This window comes from Eschrichtius robustus, chromosome 3 (genome assembly GCF_028021215.1).
Source record: "Eschrichtius robustus isolate mEscRob2 chromosome 3, mEscRob2.pri, whole genome shotgun sequence".
Taxonomy (NCBI): Eukaryota; Metazoa; Chordata; class Mammalia; order Artiodactyla; family Eschrichtiidae; genus Eschrichtius; species Eschrichtius robustus.
Window position 1 is genome coordinate 53,078,754 of NC_090826.1, and position 19,299 is coordinate 53,098,052.

Below are 19,299 nucleotides of genomic sequence, written 5' to 3' on the forward strand. Positions count from 1 at the left end.
AGGGCTGTGGATATTAGTCCTATGTTTCACAAAGAATCTTACAGTTTTATGAGAAAAATGAAAGAATGATTATCAAATGTATTTGGGAGAACAGGAAGTAATTTAGGTTAGGTATAAGTTTATGTGCCAGTGGTCCATTAGGCTTCCTTTCACCTGTTATTAGATTCACTGAGTAAGGGATTGATTACATTTCCCCATATGAATCCACATGAAAACAGAAAGCTGCACTTAGAAAAGCCTCTACAGTGTTCACTAAATGTGTTAGTAATAAAGTATTCTATTAAATTTCTTTTGTCTTTCACGTTTTCTTACATATGTTTGTCATTAGTACTTGTTGGCTGGTTGGATATTTTTTTTTTCTCTTCTAGCCACTATCTCTTGTTAGACATTTTCCAGTGTCATTAAGATGAGTCAAAACAGTCCATACTTCCTCTTCTTACTCGTTTTGTACTTGCATGTCGGTCCTCATGAACTGCTGCTGCTTTACTTCATAGATTTCAAAGCTGTTTTTTCATTAGGTTATCACCTAGCAAGTGACCTTTTCTGCTATCCTGAGTGGTTGATATTTAAAGTAGTTTGGTGTACCAGTATTTTTAAATGGTCTGTTTTGCGATGATCTCTTTTCAGTTAAAAATTTATCCTCTTTATAACCACCTTTCCAAATTTTATTTATCATGTGGTGAGGTCATAACAGAGGGGCTAGAAAGAGGAGACAGAATTTGAAGTTGGAAATTTTAAGTGACAGTTTATTCATTAAGAGTTGTAACATGTTCTGAGGGACGAGGCGACAAAAGGAGAAGCCAGGCAAGACGGATGAATGAATGCATACGTGCAAATATGCGTACATACATTCATGCATGTGCTCCAGTGTTTCTTACTTTATTTTCTTCCAGAATCTACTTATCTGAAGTGCAGTACTTTTAGAAGCCTTAGTTGGACCACTGTTTAACTTATCCCCTCCCTCCAGATGAACCATATTCTATTAACAACTTACAGATGCAAATCATCAGTGCAGTATTTTGCTTGCACGGAATTCACTTCTGTGGATGTCCACCATTGAAGCTCAGAACAATAGTTTTAGGCCAGGATTTAAAGCTTTCAGTATTCCACGATCTTTCCACCAGTCCAGGTCTTTTGTTTGTGTCCTTGCCAGCTCTTTCTCCTAGGGAAATGGTTTGAGCTTGCTGTAGAAAGTCAGATGCTTCAGTTTTTCCAAACTTGTCTGATTTTTCTGACCTTGCAAACTTTGTTTCAAGGCCTGGGTTTAGAAGTAAAAATGACCATACTCTTAGTTTTGTCAAAAGAATAAAAATTTTATGGCTTTAATACAATGGAGGATTATATTAAAATTATAGGGGTCATGGATTTTTAAAAATAGTACATGTATTTGCCCATCACCTTCTAGTTCAACTTTTGCGTAATTTATGAAAAAAGATTGCTGTGGAGAACAATAACAACAAAAAAGCGAATATTCTCTGAAATTTTACATTATGTATTATGGATTTCAGAAACGTGGAAAAGAGTTTAGATGGAGTTATCAATGTATAGGTTTTATAAAGATTTTTTCAGAAAGCCTAGGAAGAAATAAAGTTATGCTTTTACAAATATTGGAAATATTTTTTCTTATGAATTTAGATTGCTATTTTGGACACACAGATTGCAGACGATGCTGAGTTACAGAAATATTCAAAGGTAAGCATTATTTTTTATTTTTATTTTTTATAAATTTATTTATTTATTTTTGGCTGTGTTTTGTCTTTGTTGCTGCACGCGGGCTTTCTCTAGTTGTGGCGAGCGGGGGCTACTCTTCCTTGTGCTGCGCATGCTTCTGATTGCGGTGGCTTCTCTTGCTGCGGAGCACGGGCTCTAGGCACACGGGCTTCAGTAGTTGTGGCAGCCGAGCTCAGTAGTTGTAGCTCGTGGGCTCTAGAGCACAGGCTCAGTAGTTGTGGCGCATGGGCTTAGTTGCTCTGAAGCACGTGGTATCTTCCCGGACCAGGGCTCCAACCCGTGTCCCCTGCATTGGCAGGCGGATTCTTAACCACTGCGCCACAAGGGAAGTCCCTATTTTTTAAACTGTTGCCAGTTTTTTGTTGTTTGAAGAACTTTCTCTAAGTTCTTGTCAAAGAAACTAGATTAGTGCTGTGATCTAAAGTTTTCAGAATTTAGTTTTAGAGGTTTTCTGGACATGTAGTAGGTTCTGACTGTTATGAAACGTGATGGTTAGATATGCCTGGGAAGAAGGTGGGCCACTTCCAGAAGCCAAAATCCTTGGTTTGATTGCTTTGCCCACCTTAAAGGTAGTATGCAGAGCGGCCTTGTGCAGAGCGTGTTAGCTTTTCAGATACTGTATGTCCTTTTTAAATGTTTCCTAAAATTCAAGACCATGATATAGACTTAAAAAAAAAATCTTCCTGGTCCAGATGTTTAAGAACAAAAAAGTGGCTTATCTTTTGAGATAGGCAATGCCTTTTCTTGGACTTAAAAAATTTTGTATTGAGACCTTTATTTCTAATGGCAAAATGCCAGAAGGTAACTTTCACAGTTTTTCCTAACATTTTTAGTGACCTCTCACTACAAATTAATTTCATAGTCCCCACTCTGGATAATCAAAGGCCAGGGTAATTGAAACTTAGAGAAGCCTTCCAGGTGGCTTTCTCAATAAATGATGAGAAAGGAAAGGTTTTCTTGTCCTAACAGTTTCAAAAGTTATACTGTAATCCCACCTGAGGTATACGAGCTGAAACCAGCTTAAACTCTGCTGTCATATGCAGTATTCAGAATGAGTTTTCTGTGTCCCATGTGGGTTTTGTAAGAAGTCATCTCTTTAGATAGTTCTACCATTTCCTTCTTTGGGTATTTGTGATGAATATTTTCCTTCTAAAATTTTATGTTACATGTGCTGTTATTTTTAGTTTGGAATTTTCACAGCCGATGCCATGGAGAGTATTTCTTTCCTTGTAAGCTAGCCTACATTTGGAGTCACTTCCTTGCTGGGCTGTGTGGGCCAACTGACCAGGCTTTCCTCAGATGTGCAATATGAAAGAACACGCACAGCTTGTACTTAATTTCAAATTATTTACAATATCATATTTAGGTTAGATTAGTCACTGATTACTAATTCCATCTAAATTTGTTGAGAGGAGTTTAATTCAAAATAAGAGTAAGAAATATAAATACCTCATCAAACTTCACATGTTATTAATTACTGCAGTATAGTTTACTGGTGACATGGACTCTGGAGTCAAACTGCCTGGGTTCAGATTCTGGCTTATCCATTTACTAGCTTGTAAAATTATCTAGACTCTATGTTTCAGTTTTGTTGTCTGTACAAGGAAGATATTAATAGATTAGTACGTATCTCATGGGTTGTATAGGAATTAAATTTAATGTGCCTAGAATAGTTGCAAGCACATAGGATATTGTTAATATTTTTACTATCATTCATAAAAATCAATGATGCTTTTCCTGAAAATTGTTCTTTAATTTACACTAAACTCTTAGATAATAGATATTTTCTATTTACCAGTCTTCCACTTTACTACATTTCCTGTACCTAATCTGCCCGTCTATTGAGTCCTTAATTTTAGTTGTTACATTTTTCTATTCTAGAATTTATTTTATCCCTTTTTAGATCATAATTCTTTTGGAGGAGTTCTCAATTTTAAAAAATCTGTAGTTGCCATCTTTTTCTCTATTTCTTGAACATATTAATCATAGCTTATAAGGACTTAAAATAATTAATTCCAATATGTGGATCAACTTTAGATGTGTTTCTGTGGTTTGATGTTTTTCTCTCGTTATAGTTATTTGGTTGTATATCTCGTCATGCCATAATTTGACTGAATGTTCGATATTATGTACGCCAGCTACAAAAGGCTTCAGGTGATGTCATCTCCATCCAGAAGAGCCACTGTTTCTTCTAATAAGGAGATACTCTGTGTGTGTGTGTGTGGTGGGGGGGGGTACAGGTGGGCGATCATCTCTGAGGCGAGGCAGAGGTACCTTTCGGGTAAGGTTCAGACTCTCTTGTTGCCTTTGCTCCTAACACATGGCCTTCCAGGTATTCCAGTGAGTCTGGGGTGTTTACCAATCCCTTCTCCCTGGTGGGACCTGAACTCCAATTCTCCCTTAGTACTTTGGGACTGTAGAAATCTTTGCTTAGCTCTTCAGAGGTTTCCTGAGGAACTTTTAGCCTCCTTGCCCGTTAGAACTCAAGAGACGTCCTTGGAGGAAAACATGCCCTTGCTCGGGCTCAGTTCATCGTGCAGTTCAGCTTTAGTTGTCCTTACATGTTCAAAGCCGTAAGACCCTGTATCATCATATTCTATAATAAGAAAAAAGGGTCATAACCACACTTGGTACATCTTAAAGAATGTCATTGTCTTTCTCCAGGCAGAACATGTTCTCTTTCACCTTCATCCCTAGTTCCTTGCCACCAGTCTAACTTTATCTTCTTCCTGATCAACTTCTATGAATTATGCCTACTTGTACTCAGTTACTCTGGTATAATGATATGGAAAGTCTTCGAGTCAAACAGACCTTCAGGACCACCTCACCAGTACATTCAACTGTTCATTCATTCATCAATTAAATATTGATATCTACTCAGTGCCAAGTCCTCTACTGGGTGCTGGGGTTTCAGAAGAGAACAGAAAAAAAAAAAAATCGCTGTCCTGTAGAATTTACATTTTAGTAGGGGGAGATACAAAATAAGTAATAATTTCTATAGTATAGATGATGTGTGCCATGCAGGGAAGATGGATAAGGAATTCAGGAGAGAGTGTGGGTTTGCAATTTTAGATAGGTTGACCAGGAAAAGCCTCCTTAAGAAGGTAACATTTGAGGAAATACTTTAGGAGGTGAAATAAGCAGCCTAATTTTTCTTCTACATAATATGAACAATAATACCTATGTGGTAGAAGGTTAAATATAAATATATTTAATACATGCCCTAATTAATATACCTCAATGCCAACACGTAAGAACCGTTTGATAAATGGTGGTTTTGTTTCCCAGTTGTATACTTCTAGTACTTTTAGTCTCTGACCTTCTAAAGGCTCCTTTAAAAAAAAAAAAAAAAAAAGCTATTTTAAAACATTTAATTATTTAATTGAAATTTTGTTATAGCAAAAAGGTTTTTTTTTTTTTGCACTAGAAGAGTCAGCCATAATTGCACTATTCTCTTTTCATATTTAGTTGTTGCCTGTATATGTTTACATATCTGTAGTTGGTATACCCATTCTTTTGTGTAATATACATGTCAGAGAAGGGATGTATGCTTATTCTATGTAAAATTATCACACATATTTACTCTTTTGTACATTGATTTCTTAATTACAAATGTCCACAGATTGATTTTGTTGTTTTTTTTTTTTTGAGCCATGCTGTGCAGCTTGTGGGATCTTAGTTCCCCAACAAGGGATTGAAACCAGGCCATGGCAGTGAAAGTGCCAAGTCCTAACCACTGGACTGCACAGATTGATTGTTTTGATGAACTATAATTTTTAAAAATCCTCTTAAAATTGGAAGTTTAGTTCTTAATTCAGTAGCTTCTAATTTCTCCCTACAATATATAAAGAAGACTGGCCTGTCCAAACCCATTTCACACATGAGGATGCTAAAGTTTGCATAGGTCGAATGAATCACCTTAAATTACACAACTGGATAGTAGCAGAGGCAGCTTGCAGCTTAGAGTGCTTTCTTTCCTTCCTGAAATATTTACAGAGCTCCTACTCTACGCCAGACACTGCACTACCAACTGTGGGAAGCAAAATAGAAAAGGTCCTTCCTCTCCTAGAGTCTGGGTTCTGGGCTTCGGTCAGGGCATGATAATAAACAAGTAAAAAATAACCTGAGAAGATAGTTATAAACTGTAAAAAGTGATGCAAAGAAGTGCTTGTAAGAAGTGATGATGATTCAAGAAGCATAAACAGGGGGATGAGTATATAACTGGGGGGCACCTTAGAGAGCTGGGGAAAGCCTTTCCGAGTTCAGACTTGCAGGATAAGAATGTGGTGAACGGCAGGTACAGGTGGAAAAGAGCTGTCCTGTGGGAGGAATGGAAGTTGTTTGTTCAGAGTGTCTCAGTCAAACTAAATGAAGAGTAGGATGTTGTTAGGTGAGGAAGACCAGGTGCTTACAGGGCCTCAAGATCCACGCTGGTAAGCCTGGGTTTTATTCTCAGTGCCAGGTAATACTGGTGGAAGGTTCTAAGCAGGGTAGTGCCATGCTCTGAGGTCAAGGCTGTAGGGTTTTTGTTTGTTTGTTTGCCTTAAAATATTTATCTATTTGGTTGCTCCAGGTCTTAGTTGCGGCTTCTGGGCTCCTTAGTTGCGGCATGCACGTGGGATCTAGTTCCCTGACCAGGGATCGAACCCGGGCCCCCAGCATTGGGAGTGTGGAGTCTTAACCACTGCGCCACCAGGGAAGTCCCAAGGCTGTAGGTTTTTCCTCTATCCCGACAGCTTTCTGATTAGGAAAATCATGTCTCACAGCTATAGCTGGTGTTTCTAAGGGTTTAACTGTCTTTAGTTGGTCACTCCAGTTCCCACCTCATAGCCGCTTCTCTTGAAGGGATGCTGCTTCAAGAAGCATCTTCCTATATTACAAGCCAGTGTTAATAGACCAGATTTTCTTTTGAGGTGGATGGAGTTGTACGGAAAGAGAGAGGTGAAAGCAATTTACAGTGGTTTGAACATTAGCTGTACTGCTTCTAGGAAGCTGTTAATCATGACACAAGAAGTTTTTCCGCATCTGGGGAGACTTGCACTTTTAGGGATGGCTTTCTTGGCAAGTGTTTACTGTTAAGATAATCACAGCACTATGAGGGAGAAGCATTATGCTCATGCCAGCGACCTTTCTGCTGGCCATCAACTGTAATATGAAGTGAGCATTAATAAGATCCATGGTGTGGGAAACAAAAGACCAGGCCCTGTTCTCTGGTTTTGACAAGACAGACTGACAAATTTCACTTTATTTCCTTCCTGAATTACATTCTCTGAGCCAAAGGGCATTAAGATGTGAGTCCGCCTCTCACTCTGTTTCAGCAAGTAGAACTGTGAAGGCAGTGGGATGTACTGGGCCCCCACTCAGCGACCAGGGTCAGTGCTTTGCATTAAAGACATGTTCTCCTTTACTTCCCACAATAACCCTATTGGTCAGCAGCTATTTCCAACTCTCCATTTTTAATATGTGAAAACTGAGTGTCAGGTAGGTAAAGTGACTTGCCCAAGATCATACACAGCTAGTAAGTGACAAAATTTAGGAAGCAAATCAGGGTTATCTGACTCTTAAGTCTGTGCCAGTCTTTATGTTTTTCCTTTTGAATAGATAATATATGGACAAGACACAAAATTTAAAAGTTACAGAAGGAAGTACTGCAAAAAATAAGTTTCCCTCTCACCCCAGTCCCTTTGTTCTCCTTCCCAGTGGCAACCAACCACAGTCACCAGTTCTTCAGTGTGTAATTTTATACTTTTCTGGTCTCTCTTTTGAGTGGAGGACATAAGATACAGAATCAAATAACTGTAGTGACAGTGGTTATCCACTAGGGCAGATGGCTTTTCAGAAATATCAGAGGAGCCTTTTCAAAATACACATGCCCTATTTTGTTCCTCCTGACTAATATTCTGATTTTGTAGGTTTGGGGTGAGGTCTCTAAAGGAAACTGTGATTCCTTCCTTGCCTCGCTTCATTGAGAATTACTGTTCTGGTATTGCTAACATGCCTTATATGTACAGTTGACCCTTGAACAACATGGGTTTGGACTGCATGGGTGCACTTATACACAGATTTTTTTCAGTAGTAAATACTACAGTACTACACCATCCTCAGATACGGAGGAACCTCAGATATGGAGGGCTGACTGTAAGTTATACCCAGATTTTTGACTGTGGAGGGTCAGTGCCTCTAACCCTGAATTACTTCCTCAAGACAGATGAAGGAGGCTTATTGGAGAAATAAGAACAGTGGATATTCCAGGAGGAGGAAATACAATGAGCAAAGGTAGAGAAAGAGTCATAAATGCAAAGTGTTAGATTAGGTGTCAAAAGCTCAAATAGGGATCTCAGTAGCTCTCAGGGAGCCGGCAGGGGAATCCTGGAAAAAGAAAGTCAGGGCTGCCGTCGCTGCCCACATCCCGGGGTCTCAGAGTTCTCTGTGATGAGTGTGGCTCACGTCACCTATCAAGCAAACCCCAAACCTCCTCAGTGTGACGCCAGTCCCCCTACCTTCCCTGCTCAGAGTCACAGTGAAGCGGCACCTAGCTCCAGAGGCCTGGCCAGGTTGGGGAATGGAGCTCTGGCCCAAAGGCTGTGGAGGGGTCCGATGTCTTGAACCTTAAGGTAGTTTATTCTGATTTCTGCCTGAAGGCTCTTTCATCAGCCACCTGCCAAAGATTGAGTATCGCACAAAGGAGACTGTCTCAGAGCCCCACGGAAAAGGACTATACCAGGATGTTTCCTTAGCAATACCTGAAGATGCTTCTGTGTAGAAACAAGAGACGTGAAGTGATCTAAAAGGTTGTTATTAATTTTCATTTGATGGAGATAATGCCCACCTTTGTGAATGAAGAGGATAGAATTTTAATGGGAAGAATGAGAAAATGAAAATGCTGTACTCAGAGAAACCTGAGGATTATTCAACAGGTTTGTAAGGTGCCTCTGCTTCAGTAATCCTTGCAGTGCTATAAGTCTGTGATGATGCTAGAGGCTTGCGTCAGCTTCTCTTAAAGGACTGTTGTTACCCTACCCAGCTATCTCCATTCCTTTTCTCCTCATTCTCAGGTTGACTCCTAAAATTTGTGAACATCTCCCATGCCGTGTGGCTGACAGGGTCTTGGTGCTCCAGCCGGGTGTCAGGCCTGAGCCTCTGACGTGGGAGAGGTGAGTTCAGGACATTGCTCCACCAGAGACCTCCCAGCCCCATGTAATATCAAATGGTGAAAGCTCTCCCAGAGATCTCCATCTCAACGCTAAGACCCAGCTCCTCTCAATGACCAGCAAGCCACAGTGCTGGACACCCTATGACAAACAACTAGCAAGAAAGGAACACAACCCCACCCATTAGCAGAGAGGCTGCCTAAAATCATAATAAGTTCACAGACACTCCAAAACACACCACCGGCCGCGGTCCTGCCCACCAGAAAGACAAGATCCAGCCTCATCCAGAACACAGGCACCAGTCCCCTCCACCAGGAAGGCTACACAACCCACTGAACCAACCTTACCCACTGGGGGCAGACACCAAAAACAATAGGAACTATGAACCTTGCAGCCTGTGAAAAGGAGACCCCAAATACATTAAGTCAAGCAAAATGAGAAGATAGAGAAACACACAGCAGATGAAGGAGCAAGGTAAAAACCCACCAGACCAAACAAATGAAGAGGAAATAGGCAGTCTACCTGAAAAAGAATTCAGAGTAATGATAGTAAAGATGGTCCAAAATCTTGGAAATAGAATGGAGAAAATACAAGAAACGTTTAACAAGGAGCTAGAAGAACTAAAGAGCAAACAAACAATGATGAACAACACAATAAATGAAATTAAAAATTCTCTAGAAGGAATCAATAGCAGAATAACTGAGGCAGAAGAACGGATAAGTGACCTGGAAGATGAAATAGTGGAAATAACTACTGCAGAGCAGAATAAAGAAAAAAGAATGAAAAGAATTGAGGACAGTCTCAGAGAACTCTGGGACAACATTAAAAGCACCCACATTTGAACTATAGGAGTCCCAGAAGAAGAAGATAAAAAAAAGGGACTGAGAAAATATTTGAAGAGATTATAGTTGAAAACTTCCCTAATATGGGAGAGGAAATAGTCAATCAAGTCCAGGAAGCTCAGAGAGTCCCACACAGGATAAATCCAAGGGGAAGCATGCCAAGACACACATTAAGCAAACTATCAAAAATTAAATACAAAGAAAAAATATTAAAAGCAGCAAGGGAAAAGCAACAAATAACATACAAGGGAATCCCCATAAGGTTAACAGCTGATCTTTCAGCAGAAACTCTGCAAGCCAGAAGGGAGTGGCAGGACATATTTAAAGTGATGAAAGGGAAAGACCTACAACCAAGATTACTCTACCCAGCAAGGATCTCATTCAGATTCGACAGAGAAATTAAAACCTTTACAGACAAGCAAAAGCTAAGAGAATTCAGCACCACCAAACCAGCTTTACAACAAATGCTAAAGGAACTTCTCTAGGCAGGAAACACAAGAGAAGGAAAAGATCTACAACAACAAACCCAAAATAATTAAGAAAATGGTAATATGAAAATGCATATTGATAATTACTTTAAATGTAAATGGATTAAATGTTCCAGCCAAAAGACATAGACTGGCTGAATGGATACAAAAACAAGACCCATATATATGCTGTCTACAAGAGACCCACTTCAGACCTAGGGACACATACAGACTGAGAGTGAGGGGATGGAAAAAGGTATTCCATGCAAATGGAAATCAAAAGAAAGCTGGAGTAGCAATTCTCATATCAGACAAAATAGACTTCAAAATAAAGACTATTACAAGAGACAAAGAAGGACGATACATAATGATCAAGGGATTAATTCAAGAAGAAGATATAACAATTGTAAATATTTATGCACCCAACATAGGAGTACCTCAATACATAAGGCCAATGCTGAAAGCCATGGAAGGGGAGATTGACAGTAACAATCATAGCAGGGGACTTTAACACCCCACTTTCACAAATGGACAGATCATCCAAAATGAAAATAAATAAGGAAATGCAAGCTTTAAATGACACATTAAACAGTTGGACTTAATTGATATTTATAGGACATTCCATCCAAAAACAACAGAATACACTTTCTTAACAAGTGCTCATGGAACATTCTCCAGGATAGACCATATCTTGGGTCACAAATCAAACCTCGGTAAATTTAAGAAAATTGAAATCGTATCAAGTATCTTTTCTGACCACAACGCTATGAGACTAGATATCAATTACAGGAAAAAAACTGTAAAAAATACAAACACATGGAGGTTAAATAATGCACTAATAACCAAGAGATCATTGAAGGAATCAAAGAGGAAATCAAAAAACAACTAGAAACAAATTACAGTGAAAACACGACAACCCAAAACCTATGGGATGGAGCAAAAGCAGTTCTAAGGGAAGTTTATAGCAATACAATCCTACCTCAAGAAAGAAGAAACATCTCAAATAAACAACCTAACCTTACACCTGAAGCAATTTGAGAAAGAAGAACAAAAAATCCCAAAGTTAGCAGAAGAAATCATAAAGATCAGATCAGAAATAAATGAAAAAGAAATGAAGGAAACGATAGCAAAGATCAATAAAACTAAAAGCTGGTTCTTTGAGAAGATAAACAAAATTGATAAACCATTAGCCAGACTTATCAAGAAAAAAAGGGAGAAGACTCAAATCAATAGAATTAGAACTGAAAAAGGAGAAGTAACAACTGACACTGCAGAAATACAAAGGATCATGAGCGATTACTACAAGCAGCTATATGTTTATTGGACAACCAGGAAGAAATGCACAAATTCTTAGGAAAGCACAACCTTCTGAGACTGAACCAGGAAGAAATAGAAAATATAAACAGACCAATCACAAGCACTGAAATTGAAACTGTGATTAAAAATCTTCCAACAAACAAAAGCCCAGGACTAGATGGCTTCACAGGCGAATTCTATCAAACATTTAGAGAAGAGCTAACACCTATCCTTCTCAAACTCTTCCAAAATATAGCAGAGGGAGGAACACTCCCAAACTCAACCTACGAGGCCACCATCACCCTGATACCAAAAATACACAAAGATGTCACAGAACAAGAAAACTACAAGCCAGTATCACTGATGAACATAGATGCAAAAATCCTCAACAAAATACTAGCAAACAGAATCCAACAGCACATTAAAAGGATCATACACCATGATCAAGTGGGATTTATCCCAGGGATGCAAGGATTCTTCAATATACGCAAATCAATCAATGTGATATACCATATTAACAAACTGAAGGATAAAAACCATATGATCATCTCAATAGATGCAGAAAAAGCTTTTGACAAAATTCAACACCCATGTATGATAAAAACCCTCCAGAAAGTAGGCATAGAGGGAACTTACCTCAACATAATAAAGGCCATATATGACAAACCCACAGCCAACATCATTCTCAATGGTGAAAAACTGAAACCATTTCCAGTAAGATCAGGAACAAGACAAGGGTGTCCACTCTCACCACTGTTATGCGAGATAGATTTGGAAGTTTTATCCACAGCAATCAGAGAAGAAAAGAAATAAAAGGAATCCAAATTGGAAAAGAAGAAGCAAAGCTGTCACTGTTTGCAGATGACATGATACTATACATAGAGAATCCTAAAGATGCTACCAGAAAACTACTAGAGCTAATCAATGAATTTGGTAAAGTTGCAGGATACAAAATTAATGCACAGAAATCTCTTGCATTCTTATACACTAATGATGAAAAATCTGAAAGAGAAATTAAGGAAACACTCCCATTTACCACTGCAACAAAAAGAATAAAATACCTAGGAATAAACCTATCTAAGGAGACAAAAGACCTGAATGCAGAAAAGTATAAGACACTGATGAAAGAAATTAAAGGTGATACAAACAGACGGAGAGATATACCATGTTCTTGGATTGGAAGAATCAACATTGTGAAAATGACTATATTACCCAAAGCAATCTATAGATTCAGTGCAATCCCTATGAAACTACCAGTGGCATTTTTCACAGAACTAGAACAAAAAATTGCCTAGTTTGTATGGAGACAGACCCAAAAGATCCCGAATAGCCAAAGCAATCGTGAGAAAGAAAAACGGAGCTGGAGGAATCGGGCTGCCTGACTTCAGACTATATCACAAAGCTACAGTAATCAAGACAGCATTGTACTGGCACAAAAACAGAACTGTAGATCAATGGAACAGGATAGAAAGCCCAGAGATAAACCCACGCACCTATGGTCACCTACTCTTTGATAAAGGAGGCAAGAATATACAATGGAGAAAAGACGGCCTCTTCAATAAGTGATGCTGGGAAAACTGGACAGCTACATGTAAAAGAATGAAATTAGAACACTCTTTAACACCATACACAAAAATAAACTCAAAATGGATTAAAGACCTAAATGTTAAGCCAGACACTATCAAACTCTTAGAGGAAAACATAGGCAGAACACTGTATGACATAAATCACAGCAAGATCTTTTTTGACCCACCTCCTAGAGAAATGGAAATAAAAACAAAAATAAACAAATGGAACTAATGAAACTTAAAAGCTTTTGCACAGCAAAGGAAACCATAAACAAGATGAAAAGACAACCCTCAGAATGGCAGAAAATATTTGCAAACGAAGCAGCTGATAAAGGATTAATCTCCAAAATATACAAGCAGCTCATGCCGCTCAATATCAAAAAAACAAACAACCCAATCCAAAAATGGGCAGAAGACCTAAATAGACATTTCTCCAAAGAAGATATGTAGATTGCCAACAAACACATGAAAGGATGCTCAACATCACTAATCATTAGAGAAATGCAAATCAAAACTACAATGAGGTATCACCTCAGGCTTCCCTGGTGGCACAGTGGTTAAGAATCTGCCTGCCAATGCAGGGGACACGGGTTCGAGCCCTGGTCTGGGAAGATCCCACATGCCTCGGAGCAGCTAAGCCCGTGCACCACAACTACTGAGCCTGTGCTCTAGAGCCTGCGATCCACAACTACTGAGCCGGCGTGCCACAACTACTGAAGCCCGTGCACCTAGAACCCGTGATCCACAACAAGAGAAGCCACAGCAGTGAGAAGCCCATGCACCGCAATGAAGAGTAGCCCCCGCTCGCTGCAAGTAGAGAAAGCCTGCGTGCAGCAACGAAGACCCAATGCAGCAAAAAATGAATAAATAAAATAAATAAATTAAAAAAAAGAATGAGGTATCACCTCACACCAGTCAGAATGGCCATCATCAAGAAATATACAAACAGTAAATGCTGGAGAGGGTGTGGAGAAAACGGAATCCTCTTGCACTGTTGGTGGGAATGTAAATTGCTACAGTCACTGTGGAGAACAGTATGGAGTTTCCTTAAAAAACTAAAAATAGAACTACCATACGACCCAGCAATCCCACTACTGGGCATATACCCTGAGAAAACCGTAATTCATAAAGAGTCATGTAACACAGTTTTCATTGCAGCACTATTTACGATAGCCAGGACATGGAAGCAACCTAAGTGTCCATCGACAGATGAATGGATAAAAAGATGTGGCACATATATACAATGGAATATTACTCAGCCATAAAAAGAAACGAAATTGAGTTATTTGTAGTGAGGTGGATGGACCTAGAGACTGTTATACAGAGTGAAGTAAGTCCGAAAGAGAAGAACAAATACCATATGCTAACACATATGTATGGAATCTAAAAAAAAAAAAAGTTCTGAGGAACCTAAGGGTAGGACAGGAATAAAGATGCAGATGTAGAGAATGGACTTGAGGACACAGGAAGGGGGAAGGGTAAGCTGGGACGAAGTGAGAGAGTGGCATGGACATAATATACACTCTCAAAGGCAAAATAGATAACTAGTGGGAAGCAGCTGCATAGCACAAGGAGTTTAGCTGGGTGCTTTGTGACCACCTAGAAGGGTGGGATAGGGAGGGTGGGAGGGAGACGAAAGAGGGAGACATGGGGATATATGTATACGTATAGCTGATTCACTTTGTTATACAGCGGAAACTAACACACCATTGTAAAGCAATTATACTCCAATAAAGACGTTAAAGAAAAAAAAAAGCTCAAATATCACATGGGCCAGACAGGTAACATCAATGATATCTGAAATGAAAAAATGGCAACTGATGCTTGACCTTGGTGTTAGGTAGCTGAAGAGATCCTTCAATATATTTCTGTACAACGGCGTGTAATGTGTGTTTTTTAAACGTTCAGAGTTAAAATTTTATTTTTTATTTCAATTTTTTTTTTTTTTTTGGATGCGCCTTGAGGCTTGTGGGATCTCAGTTCCCCCACCAGGAATTGAACCTGGGCCCTCAGCAGTGAAAGCATGGAGTCCTAAGCACTGGACCATCAGGGAATTCCCCAGAATTAAAATTTTAGATGGGTGAGAAAAACTAATATAAATCCAAGCTTTACTAGATTGTTTGATTGTCTTGCATAACCTGTGCGTGAACATAGCTAACTTTTGAGGGTATTATCCTGTGTCTCACCATTGGTTTAAAAGTTGTAGCCTCATTCTTGGAAAGTTTGCTTTTCATTTGTGGTAAATTTAGTAACTCTTTGTACCTGATCTTTAAACATAAATGGTTATTTAATATCTGCACTGACAGAGAGAGAGAGAGGGAGGGAGGATGTGTGTCTGTGTGTGTGTGTGTGTGTGTGTGTGTGTGTGTGTGTTATAAGCACCAGTCATAGGGTTCTTTCTGTTGTGTTTTATTTTTTGTTCAGATTTTTTGGAAACATCATCCCGCATCCCACTGACATAGCTATTCCTCTGCGGAAGGTTTTTTTCCCCCTGAAGCAACATCATTTATATTCCTACTTGAGCATTTTGATATCTTGTTTGAGGGACCTAAAAGTAGAGCTTCTAGTGAAATGAATGAGCTGCAGCTTGTTTCCTGACAGCTGTCTCCACTCATAGGGTCAGGGCCTCTAGCTTTCTTTCTTTTCTAAAAAAAAATAAATAAATAAATTTATTTATTTTGGCTGCGTTGAGTCTTCGCTGCTGCACGCGGGCCATCTCTAGTTGTGGCGAATGGGGGCTGCTCTTCCTTGCGCCGTGCGTGCTTCTCGTTGCAGTGGCCTCTCTTGTTGCAGAGCACGGGCTCTAGGCGCGTGGGCTTCAGTAGTTGTGGTGCACGGGCTTAGTTGCTCTGAGGCATGTGGGATCTTCCCGGACCAGGGCTCGAACCTGTGTCCCCTGCTATTGGCAGGCAGATTTTTAACCACTGTGCCGTCAGGGAAGTCCTCCTCTAGCTTTCTTGATCTCATTTGATCTTCATCATTGTAGTGCTGATAGTAAATCACACAGTGGTCACACTTTACTTGGATATATTTCCTTGTATCCTTTACTTGTCATATCAGGATCATGAAAATCCCGCTGCTCATTAACTTTGTAGATTTAAATAGGACCCCTTGCAAAGCGCATTGAATAAGCATCGAAAAGCATTAACGTGCTCTGTGTGTGAAGGCATCAATCATCTGTCTGTTGCACCCACTCCTGTCATTTTAGCCCTTTCTGCTCTCAGAATTCCGAAAGGGTGGAAAACCGAAAGAGACAGATGAAACGGTTGATTTGTTTAGTTGCAAAATGCAGCTGGGACAGGTAATTAAACAGTCCTGCTCCCACAGAGAAACCTGCAGCCATGTAACATGAAGTCTCAGAAACCCAGCTGTACTCAGATTTAGATGCAGAATGAATATTAGGTAGGCGTCTTTTAGATTGACAGATTCTGTAAACATCGTTTCTGGTTTCTTTGTTCAGTGTGATGGAAGATGGGGCACGTGTGTTCTGTTCATGGCGCACATTTCTAGGCAGCATGTGGTGTTTATAGATGTCGGGGGGAATAGCCTAGAAGGGCACAGTCCTGTATCTGGTGGGCAAGGGATTCCGTGGGTGAGCCTCTGTGGCTCTTCAGTGCTCCAACCTGTTCCTGACATCAGCTGCTCCATAGATGTGGGGAATAGAGCAGGATTGATTAGTAAGGGGCTGGCAGGGGAGACTGGAATCAGTTCCCTCCTTAATCCTTTTATTTTTTTATGAGGGCATGCTACTATATAAGTAGCAAATTGTGTGTACAGCAATGTCTTTTAATTTGGGCACTTATATCTATGCAGAAATTGCTACCACCATCTACTCAGTTGCTCAAACCAAAAATTTTGCAATTACCTTTTTCACTAACCTCCCACAAGCAGTCCCCAAGCAGGCTCTTTGTAGGGCTGACTCATTCTTTTTTTTTCTTTTTTTTTTCTTCATCTTTGTTCACCTTTATATCAGTTGAGATGAACTTCTTCCCCTTAATTTAAAAAAAATTTTTTTTATTATTATTATTTTTCATATGCTTATTTTCCATCTGCATATCTTTTTTTTTTAACATTTTTATTGGAGTATAATTGCTTTACAATGGTGTGTTAGTTTCTGCTTTATAACAAAGTGAATCAGTTATACATATACATATATCCCCATATCTCTTCCCTCTTGTGTCTCCCTCCCTCCCACCCTCCCTATCCCACCCCTCTAGGTGGTCACAAAGCACCGAGCTGATCTCCCTGTGCTATGCAGCTGCTTCCCACTAGCTATCTATTTTACATTTGGTAGTGTATATATATGTCCATGCCACTCTCTCACTTTGTCCCAGCTTACCCTTCCCCCTCCCCGTATCCTCAAGTCCATTAGGTCTGCGTCTTTATTCCCGTCTTGCCCCTAGGTTCTTCATGACCATTTTTTTTTCTTTTATATTCCATATATATGTGTTCTCACCTTAAATGTCCCCATCTCTGTGAAACCTACTCTGACCAACTTTTCAAACAGCCTCCACAGTTGTGTCTGATGTCCTGACCCTGATTAGCTCCTTCATAGCACTTATCACAGTTGGTAACTTGGGGTTTATCTTTCACTTGTTTGTTGTTGCATTGTTTATTGGCTTACTTGTTTTGCTTGTCTCTGCTCGCTCTCTTGCTTGTTTATATTGTCTGTCTTCCATCCTAGGTGTTAGTTCCAGAGGGTAGAAACTGTTTCTTTTGTTCATCCTGTAATTCCAGCCCAAAGCTCAAATCCTTGCACACAGTTTACACTCTATAAATATATGCTGGATATCATGTCCAAACTAGATTGTAGATCAGTGATATGCTGGGAAATGTCTAGCCCTCAAAAAAAAAAAAAAAGGCAACCCTGATTTGTAGCATTTACCAATACCTGTGGTATAAATAGTTCCACCGTGGCAGATTTCAAGCAACCAAAATGACAGCAGTGAACACTGAGTTAGGTAACGATTCACAGTAGCACTTCATTGATGCAGGTTTCTCCATGGGAGCAGGACTATATTGTTACCTGACCTACCTGCATTTAGCGCTAGACAAATCAACCATTTCATCTGTCTTTTTCAGTTGTTCATCCCTTTGGTATTCCCTAAATTCTTAGATAGAGAGTGTTTCCACCATACATGTATAACAGATAGAAGTCACTTCAAGAACATAGATAAAATGTGGTCAAAATAATTAGGAAGTGATGGATTTTGAGTACTTACTACATTTATTTTTAATATTATTTATTTAATTGTAATCTTATAATTTCATATTTAATAATGGCTGTCATTAACAACTGGCTTGCAGGATTTGGTACAATGACTAAACAGAATGAGGTGGCAGCAGTGAGAAATAGAGAGATCACAGAGAGGGAACAAGAGTAAAAGCAGTCTTACCCTCACATTGCTAGAATATCTTATTGCCAGAGATGGCTGTAGATCCTGAAGTGCTTGGTGGTCAAGAGCACTTAATTTTCAGAAAATTAGCCCAAGGCCAGGAATCCCTCCTGCCTGTTTTAAGCCATTGAGGCCTTAGTCAGCTGGACGCCTTGCCACTTCACATTTGTCTGTTTGTAGTGGGATGGAAATGAGCCCCAGGTGGTGTCTGAAGCAAGGCCTGTGGAACTCTGAGGACTCAGAGCAGATGACTAAGGGGAGGTGACAAGGATAAGTGATCACAGAGGAAAGGAAGTAGGGAAAGAGCCATGTTGTGGATGCATTGCCACCTTGTGTAGGGTTTTCTCCTTAGCAAATATACAGTTAGAGATGGGCCTGGTATTTTGGATAAACAGACTATTGTAGTACCATTTACCACGTTTGAGTTTATATATCCACAATGAGAAATCATTAGTTCCAATTTTGAAAGTCAGGGGAATGGAGTTTGGTGAATGCCTTTGACCTTTAGAGCCAACAACACTAAGACACATCTTTTTACCTTGACATTGGCTGGAGTTTCTTAATGCTTGGCTCATATCTGAACCCATATGAATCCTTCTAAGTCAACAGAACCAATCCTAGAGTGGAATAATGATTGCCTTCCTTATCACACACCCGTACCTCCCCCAAATCAGAAATTGTTCTCTCTTAAGCTGGTGAGATGGAAAAAGACATCTTGAAAGAGGTACCATCTTTCATGGATTAGTTCAGATAACATGTAATGAGCCCATGTTCAGATGCCCGGTACTATTCTAGGGCCTGAGGTTATAGAGAGAAAAGATACCCTCAAGCAGTGGGGGGGCAGTTAA

At 39.6% G+C, this 19,299-nt stretch overlaps 1 protein-coding gene across 8 annotated transcripts in view; it reads left to right on the forward strand.

The window, feature by feature from the left end:
* The window catches only part of PATJ (PATJ crumbs cell polarity complex component), a 353,196-nt gene that overhangs the window by 48,997 nt on the left and 284,900 nt on the right, over nt 1-19,299 (forward strand). For all 8 annotated transcript variants that reach the window (XM_068540002.1, XM_068540005.1, XM_068540003.1 and 5 more), the window contains exon 14: nt 1,636-1,692. In XM_068540002.1, the coding sequence (XP_068396103.1) occupies nt 1,636-1,692 (57 nt within the window). The remainder of the gene's footprint in view (nt 1-1,635; nt 1,693-19,299) is intronic.